This window comes from Pygocentrus nattereri, chromosome 12 (assembly GCF_015220715.1).
Source record: "Pygocentrus nattereri isolate fPygNat1 chromosome 12, fPygNat1.pri, whole genome shotgun sequence".
In the NCBI taxonomy this organism is placed as follows: domain Eukaryota; kingdom Metazoa; phylum Chordata; class Actinopteri; order Characiformes; family Serrasalmidae; genus Pygocentrus; species Pygocentrus nattereri.
In genome coordinates, this window is record NC_051222.1 from 11,758,018 (window position 1) to 11,767,076 (window position 9,059).

At 39.2% G+C, this 9,059-nt stretch overlaps 2 protein-coding genes across 2 annotated transcripts; both read right to left on the reverse strand.

Moving 5' to 3' along the window:
• Positions 1-387: 387 nt before the first annotated feature.
• On the reverse strand, positions 388-3,056 carry LOC108439171 (fibrinogen alpha chain). The gene is made up of 4 exons (XM_017717421.1): positions 2,917-3,056; positions 2,441-2,624; positions 2,018-2,163; positions 388-1,118 (listed from the first exon to the last, which is right to left on the reverse strand). The coding sequence occupies exons 1-4, from the start codon at positions 2,935-2,937 to the stop codon at positions 795-797; spliced, it is 675 nt and encodes a 224-aa protein (XP_017572910.1). The 5' UTR covers positions 2,938-3,056; the 3' UTR covers positions 388-794.
• Positions 3,057-3,563: 507 nt separating this feature from the next.
• On the reverse strand, positions 3,564-7,111 carry fga (fibrinogen alpha chain). Its single transcript, XM_017717420.2, has 6 exons — positions 6,962-7,111; positions 6,686-6,805; positions 6,372-6,555; positions 6,036-6,181; positions 4,763-5,645; positions 3,564-4,411 (listed from the first exon to the last, which is right to left on the reverse strand). The coding sequence occupies exons 1-6, from the start codon at positions 7,061-7,063 to the stop codon at positions 3,705-3,707; spliced, it is 2,142 nt and encodes a 713-aa protein (XP_017572909.1). The 5' UTR covers positions 7,064-7,111; the 3' UTR covers positions 3,564-3,704.
• Positions 7,112-9,059: the final 1,948 nt, after the last annotated feature.

Sequence of the window (9,059 nt, forward strand, 5' to 3'; positions counted from 1 at the left end):
CTGACCGCATGTCTTTGGACTGTGGGAGGAAACCGGATAACCCGGAGGAAACCCACACAGACACGGGGAGAACATGCAAACTACACACAGAGAGGACCCTGATCACCTGGCCAGGGAATCGAACATAGGCCCTCCTTGCTGTGATGCGACAGCGCTACCCACCACACCACCGTGCTGCCCTTCAATAGTGATCACAGTGGTAAATTGTGATATCCTATTACTACTGAAACTACAAATGAGGTTGATTGAACTTACAAACTACCATTCAGAAGTTTAGAATCACTGTTGTTCTATACAGTTATACAGTTGTATGCACCCCTGGTCAAATTACAAGATGTTTTAAGAATTTTCCAAGTGAAAGTTAACACTGTACAGTGAAAACATAAATATGCTATTTCTGTTTATTATACACATTGAGAAAATAATACAACTTTCATGTTTTTTATTCCCCAACATGTTAAATTCAGCAAATAAACAGTAATTGTGCATTAATATGTGCAGAAGTGTGTTCTCTCGACAAAACATATTGCTAATACAAAGTACTTCTGTTATTTAATCACAAAGGAAACAATCAAATATGAAAACAATGGCAATGCTGTGTTGATGACCATATAGTTAGCATGATGAACATTGTGCTGAATGCATACAGTGTTGTATATTTATTATATTTATGCATAAATATAACTGTTTTGAACACCCTGCATAATTTTTGATTTTCCTACTTTTTCACCCAAACAAGGCCAAACTGCTTCTAGCCTTGGTGCAAGTAAAGTCCAGTGTAAATGCAAATGCCTTTATGATGTTGCTTCTCCTTCTGAATTCTGGATATCCTGTAAAAGCTCATCCATGACCACTTGGTTTTGCTCAATGTCTTCAAACTTTGTCAGGAGCTTGGCGCGCACCAGCGGGATTTTTCGGTATGCAAGAGACACAGGAGGTCGAACAACAGACTGCAGTTTGACCTTTTTGTCCATAGTAAATGTTTTTTGGCTCATGGAGAGTAAGTCAAATCTGGACATGCTGTCCTCCATGGCTTTGAAAGCTTTGTGATCAATGGTATGATCAAAGGTTTGTTTGCATGACCCTTTGCATGCACGTAGTTTCATGTCAATGTCCACCTAAAGCCCAATCCGAAGACACAAACAAGTCATATCAAATTGAAAGTTGAATTTTAACTTTGAATAAACAGATAAGTCCCTGACACAGACAGTTTTTGCTAAACATTGGTCCAAATTTATGTCAGCAATTTTAACTTATTTGAACACACTTTAATGAATTTAGCTACACATATGTCTCCCTTAAAGTAACAGGTTGGCCAAAAATCTGATTTACACAATTTGCCCCTTACTTCAAATCAATAAGCCATGCCATACAGATGTCATACAGTACTATCATTTAACAACTTTTCACACATTTTAAAGTGTGTGGTTATCTAGAACACTAAACTAAAGGACTGAAGAAGCAAACTTCATTTTTGGATCAACTGACCACAACACACACAAACACACACACACACATTTTCTAAGCTGCTTCTCCCTCAGGGTCGCTGGGGGTGCTGGAGCCTATTCCCAGCGGCGACCACAACACCACACCACTAAAAAAGATTGTTCTTCTAGGGTTCTTTAGTAAAGGCAAACCATGAGTTTTATATAGAACCATTTCATGCTCAAATGGTTCTTTGCATAGTGAACTCATTCTTCAGATTAATGGAGAATCTATATAGCACCATTTTCTTCACTAAAGAACCCTTAAAGAACCATCTTTTTAAAGAGTGTATATACCAATTCACCATGCAAAGAACCATTTAAGCATGAAATGGTTCTATATAAAACTTTATGGTTCAAAATATAAGCATTACCTTTACTAAAGAACCCTTGAAGAACCACCTTTATAAGTCTGCACCTCCTCCCCCCTTATAGGAATGTGTAGACTCGATTTGTGGTCAAGCAGCTTTATTAAGAGCCGTTTGAAACATATAGAGAATTTGTGACTTGTTGCCTTTAATCTGGGCTCTTACCTCAAGACGACGCATCTCAGTTATCTGAGCCGAGATCTGACTGTGGTACGTCCATAGGTCACTGGAGAGCTTGGAGGACTTCTTCCATAACAGCGTCAGGTTCCTGTAAAGTCTCTCAGCAACCTCAGTGTACCTTAGTTCTTCCACTGCAAACAGAATCAGCTTTGATTGAGCCTTTAATAAAACCTTCAGAGTTCATTAAAAGGAGCTGTATTGGTAATGTTTAAGGGTTTCCTGGACAGGGTTCAAGACTGGTGGAGGACTATATATCATTCTGAATGGAGATTCTCCATTGAAGGGAGAATGTAATCCAGCACTAGGCTTAATCCTGGTAAAACTGACCCATAATGTAGTTTTTGTACATTGTATGCAGATTTACTTCAATTAAAAGCCATACAAATTAATGTGAAAATATTTACACACTGTATGTTGTGATGATAATCTTCCTTTGTGCTTCATAGAACTGTGCACTTTTAAGCATTGTAGATAAGGTTGTGCTCTTGCATTGGTGAATCTTTTCACAGATTTTGCTGAGGCGAGCATAAATGTTGTCCTCCTCCTTATCAATGAGACCCTGTAGTCGACAGCCTGACGGGCACTTATTCTCCTGCAGACAAAGAGCATGGAAATGTTGTAGACACAAGAGAATTTTAGACAGTAACACTCAGAAAATTTTAAAAATGCTAATTTTTACATCACAAGGAGATAATGCAATATTTAATGGTGCTTTCTTCAATAAAATTCATACTTTACACAATTTTCAGTACTTTTCTGGTCTTGCCTCTGAAATACTAGTCAATTTAATATGAACAAAAGGTCAAGTAATCTTAAACCAGCAATTTTTACTGTCAGACACTTGATAAATATGGATTTTTTAGGATATTACTGTTTAAACTCACCTCCTCCTCATCAGTACACATTGGGTATTTGCTCACTGGACACTGTTCAAATCTTCTTTGGTGACCAAAGGTACTTGGTCGTTTCTGTGCACTAACTGACTGCTTCGATTCACACACTGAAACACACAAAACACAAAATTTCACACTAAGTAGAATTTTGGACATGATCTACAAATGGATTATATATATATATACACATACACAAATATGTATGTATGCATTTAAGGTAGATAGGTAGATTGAGTTTGCTGTTATGAATTCATCTCAAGGGTCAATCAAATAACTGCCAAGACACTAATGATGTGTTCTTTTTGGATAAGCAATTAACTGATTAATTATATGAGAGATTAACTGTTATTAAAATTGTATTAAAGGTTTTTGCCTCAGCTTAACATACAAAACAAAATGTGCCTGAGGGTAGAACTGAATGCTTTGTCTTCATGGCGGTGGAATCTGGTGGGAGATGTCCGGTAGGACATGATGGTCCACTGCTTTTTTTTTTTAATACGTTTATTCATGTGTCCAGTACTACCACATTGTGGTAAGTGGTAAGAGGCTGTGGTGATACAAACATGTATGTATATACAGCGTAAGACTGATGAAAGAATATATAGATGAATGTCATCAAATAAAGAAAGGAAGCAGAGTGAAGTGAACACATTTTTTTATTGAAAACATGAGGTCATTTGGTTGTGTAACATTTTACATTGTGACATTGTGCTTTAAAATACATAACACCAAGAAGTGACCTCTACCTGTCCTTTTTTCTTCCCTCATTCTTTGGGAGGTCAGAGCGGTCTAATCTTCATAATCTTCATTCTAACAACTTGAAGGGAATAATCAGCTGGTTTAAAAGGCAGCCACACAATGCCATTCTCTATTTCATAGGGGACTTTGCTACCAGGATCATACTGCCCTCCCTTATAGTATATCCCATTAAGGTTGGCTGACTGGCAGTTATTGTACCACCAGCCACCTCCATACATCTCTGCACAATTCTCCTCCCATTGGTCACTGTCTCTGTCAAAGGTACTAAACTTCATACCACCATGTGAAAGGAAGGAACCCATGTTAGAATGTCCCTGCACAAGTGCGTCACCTGCATCCCCCGTATAAGATGAGACACTTAGATGGAAACCCTCTGCTTCTGGGCCCACTTTGATGCTGTATTCAGCATAAGCTTCCTTGCCTTCCCAGTCCTGCAGCTCCACTCTCAGTAGACTCTCTGTCTGAGTGAGGAGATGCAGGATGCGGTTCCCAATCCAAAACTCACCCCTCCCTTGCTTGTCTACCTTGCCAAAGCCATCCCGGTACTCCTCCCAAGTGCGATTGAAGTTAACTGACCCGTCCTCCCTCTGCTGAACCAGAACCCAGCCCCCCAGACCTGTGACCTGGTCACAGTAAACCTCTACTACCTCGTCCGAACCAGCTGGTTTTACTTTGAACAGGCCGCTCTGACCACCCGTGGCATGGTTCTGCAGGATATCAACGCAATCTGAAAGAAGATTACACACCTGCGGATTAGCGCAAAGCTGCACTCCAAACTTGCTCCAATGTTAATATTCCCTCAAATGTAAGAACCTGCACTGTTCCTTCATTAACAGCTTATGGCTACACCCAATATCTTTTACAAATTTTACAGAACTTCTATGATAGAATATATGTATACAAGCATTGCAGTCAAAGACCAAACATTATTTTTTTTCAATGATTGCACTTTTGTAATTGAAAAGTTACTCTAGACACTGCTTTCTTGTTTGACTATAATCTAAACCACTGACTTGTTCTATAAATGGTTCACTTATATGAATGCTGGTAGAGGTGAAAGAATGTCACTTAGTTGTACCTCCGCCAACAAAACCAGCCTTGCGCTCATCTCTGGACTTCACACTCCGTGCATGAATGTCAGGAAGATCGTCTTCCACATCACCACGCATGAATGCCCCAAGATCATCTCCAAAATCAAGAGGCGAAAAGGTGGACATGACTGACTTTGAGGTGAAACCCTTGCTTCCACCAGTCAACAATGTTTTGGAGGAGGAGAAAGATGAGGAAGAAGAGGAGGATGAGGAGAACTTACGGTCCTGGGTGCCAGTGCCCAGGTCCCTAAAGAAGTCTCCACCAAACCCTCCCAGGTCAGCATCACCACGGCTAAATGTAGTGATAGACTTTGAATCTCCACCACTCACTTTCACCGTGAAGCTATCACCGGACAGGTCCTTACCCTCCTTGGCTGACATCAGAAGTTCTCTGTCGGAAATACCTAGTGTTTGAAGAGTTTCACACCCGGGCCCAGTGTGCACTGTTTCATACTTCTCCTGGACACCGTCTTTAGTGTGGGTCACCACCTTGCGCACTGTTTTGGTGCAGCTGACATGCGAAGTGGAGGGCGCAACTGGGCCTGTACCTGTAAGGACTTTGCTGACAGTGGCAGCCGATTCAGCGGTGGAACCCTCGGCCTCCAGGGAGAGCTTCAACTGACCCACATCGGTAAATAGGGGCTTCTTCTGCTCGGCTCCAGCTTTGTAGATGGAGGGCAGGACTACATCCTTCATCGGCCTGCTCTTCATTACCCTCAGGGAACTAACAGTCTCCACACTTTGAACACGTATGGTGTCCAGGCGTTCCATCTGCTTCTCCAGTGCCACATAACTCTCCTTGTCCACAGAGAATTCAGCATAGCTTGCACATGAGCCCTTGCAACTACGCAGCTTGATGTCAATGTCAACCTGTATGAAGAATGAAGCATAACATGAACATTTTGACCTTTATAATTACGGCGTTCCTGTTTCAGTCTCCAAAAGATAATACGTGGAATATATTCCAGAATTAAGGGAAGTATGATATGGTCAAGTTAAACGAACATGAATGGTTTAGGACCCTGCTAAATCATGGCAAGGACCACAACCTCTACAGACAAGAAGCCAGAATCACGAATTATCATTACTTTTTAATAATAAGGGACCCCTAAACCACACATGGAAATGTGGTAGAAAATAACTTTCAACACAATGACGTCTATGAACTATTCTTTCGCCAAATTGGAATAAAATTGGGCTGATTATTAAAAGATTTTGCAGATTTTATACGAATTATACCATTTGTTGTACTCATCTCACCTCCAGGCGCTGCATGGCGATGACCTGGTTTTTCACTTGAGACTTCAAAGCTTCCATCACCCTGAGCTGCCGGTCGATTTTAATCTTCATTTCAACAATCCTTTGCCTCAGCTGCTCAGCCAAGTCCACATACCTGTTATCATTACCTGAAAAAGAAGAACACAAGGATATCTTTGACTGGCTTGTCTTTGAAGCATGTATCTTTCTATTGAGTTTCTATTTAATTTTCTAAACTTAAAAAATATTTTAAATAAGCTTTAAACCCACTAATTCAGCAAATTCACCAATTCATTAAATCAATTGCTTTTCTAGGCAGGCAAGAGATAGCATACATACCAGCACTGGAGAGAAGGCGCTCTCTCAAGTAGGTGTAGGTATCCTTGGAGACCTGGTCAGCAGATCGGTGCATTCTCCTTCCATCTTCTAGTAGCTTCTGGATCTTCTCAATCTTTTTGAGGAGCTCAAGATCGGTTTTATCCAGGAGGCCTTGAATCCGGCAACCAGAAGGACATTTTCTACCCTAAGATGTGCAGGAAGCAACAAAAAAAAGATTTGAAAATGACTTTAAATTCATGTGTTTTTCAATCTGAAAGCAATGGTGATGAGATCAGTTCTTTTATAAAAGCCAGAGGCGTGATCACAGCCCATACCCAGTCATCATCAGTGCAGAAAGGCCATTCTTTTTCTGAAGCACATTTCTCGGCCTTGTAACCATGCTCGATGGGACGGGCACCTCTGGGATTAAGAACCTGCGGTGTTTCCTCCTGGGACTGCAAGACAGAAAACTCAATTCAGGAACGTATGTCTGAACATAGTGACTGCACTGAGTAATAAGAATATTTGTTTCTTATTTCTTTTTAGTTTCAGATTTATCCAATAAGCTTTTAGATTTATAAACTGAGCTAGCATACACAGTATTCACTTACCAAGGCAGTGGAAATGACGACGCACAGGTAGAGAAGCGAGTGCTGGAGCTTCATCTTTGCTTTCTCTCTGTGGACTACTGACTCTCCCCACACACAACACATCCCATATGAATCCTTCTGATTGATCAACACCCTGACTCATTATTGACCAATCACAGTCATCAGGCTCTCAACATCCACATGTGGTGAATGATTGACAAGCATGGATAACATTTTGTTTATCTTACCAAATGGGAGAAGAGTACAACCTATGCTGGCTTGCAGAGTGATGGAACTTTGTAGAGGTGGCCTTACCAGAAAAAAGTACGTGGGAGGGATTTTGACCCAAAGGTTATGTTCTGCTCTGGTAAAATGCATCACAGAACAAACAATCAGAACAAAGATGATGCAACCGGTGGTCCTGGAATACGGGAAGCAATGCTGCATGTTACCATACATCTGACACATTGTGTGTATTGCTTAAGGAAAGAGACAAAAGAAAGAACAATGACCTGTCGGGTGTTAATGAGAGAACAAATGTCTTCCATGCTTATTTTTTTTTTATTTTCTTTGAAAAACAAATACTCCAATCTGCATATTACCAACATAAGAATTTGAGTGAAAAGTAGAATATTTGAAATTTGAACTGGAATTTAGCTTTAATGACTTTTTGCACAAATTACCATGGTCAGTTTCTCAAATTTCCTTCAACTGGAATTGGGACTATCTATACATAAATCTATATGTTTGTTCTTCATTTCTAATTATTGCAACTTTTCTTTTTTTTTATTTGAAAACTTTATTGTTAATTTCCAGGTTTGAAAAAAATCCAGATTTTCAGTGTGGGCTCAGACTTTTGGAACCCACTGTGTAAACAGAACCAGGAAACACCAGGCTATTCTGAAAATTTCAGGTCCTTTATAAATGCTATTACAAATTAATAATATCATAACTTAAAGAGAATGTACAAGCAGACATTTTAGATACCTTTCTTATAACTGATTATAGCATTTGTCCAGTTTTAGTTTTTCTGAGCCACTGACCATTTTTGAAAGTTTCCTGATACATTAGTTGTTTTTCAAAACTCTACACACAATTGACAATCCATCCCATACAAACTAACTCTCCATAGCGGGTAGTGATTAATTAAAGGGACTTGATTTTGTGGAGCCATATAATTTAGGTTCACATTTGTGATAAATGCATGGACATTTCTTACTATTTTTGCTACAAAGTGATTAAACGTGAAGGTAAATTTTATAGAAGTTCGCCATAATGTTGTACTGCAGACAGAGCTTCCAAGCAGTACTTGCAGTTTTGCTTATTCCAATAATTATCATTTATTTCTTTTTTGTATATATATATATATATATATATATACATATATATATATATATATATATATATATATATATTGTTACTTTTTTATTCTAATAAATGCATTTGACATGTTTTGTTATTTCAGCCATGGTTGTGTTTAATGTTATAGTTAACTACATACTTTAATATTATGAAGTGGACATTTGTTTATTGCCAGGTCTGCAGTCTCTAAAGTCTGGCATACGTGCATGTAACTACTCTACAATTTCTTGAGAGCAGTCATCCTTCTCAGAACTGATTAAATGTTACAGTATTGTGGCAACTTTCTAATATTCAGTTACACTCTAATTTCTTGGGGTTAGACGTTTTTTGAAGTCATGTGCTTCCTCCTGCTGGTCCTACATGGTGCTGCACTTTCAGAGAACAATCAGTGCTGTTGGACATTACAGGGTTTTTGGGAACTTTGTCTCTGTCATAGATAATTTTTTTTGGATAAGTGCAGCATTTACAAACTCTGTGTGGGTATCCCCAAGAGGATCAAGATCAGAAATCAGAAACATTGCAGGGGCCCTGACCCCCACCAGGGGCAGAAACAGAGGCCTTGCCGTTTAGATGTAATATGTCATGTAATATTCATTGGGTTCTCATACATATCAATTCATATTCTATACAAAAAGTATCTAGATTAATACTTACCACTCTGATCAAGTAAATGCATAATTCCTGTTGGCTCGTCTTGGCATTCTGCTTAGGCCCACAGTATGAACTTCTTTTCACTGTATCCTAGTTCAGTTTCAAA

Bases quoted from the DNA above. Each gene is read 5' to 3' on its own strand.
- LOC108439171 (XM_017717421.1), bottom strand. From the start codon at position 2,937: ATGTGTACTGATGAGGAGGAG. The intron at 2,625-2,916 runs GTGAGTTTAAAC...CTTTGTCTGCAG, and splicing joins TGTGTACTGATGAGGAGGAG to GAGAATAAGTGCCCGTCAGG. The intron at 1,119-2,017 runs GTAAGAGCCCAG...ATTGGGCTTTAG, and splicing joins CTGAGATGCGTCGTCTTGAG to GTGGACATTGACATGAAACT.
- fga (XM_017717420.2), bottom strand. From the start codon at position 7,063: ATGTGTTGTGTGTGGGGAGAGTCAGTAGTCCACAGAGAGAAAGCAAAG. The intron at 6,556-6,685 runs GTATGGGCTGTG...TGCACATCTTAG, and splicing joins TCTGCACTGATGATGACTGG to GGTAGAAAATGTCCTTCTGG. The intron at 6,182-6,371 runs GTATGTATGCTA...CTTCTTTTTCAG, and splicing joins GCGCCTTCTCTCCAGTGCTG to GTAATGATAACAGGTATGTG.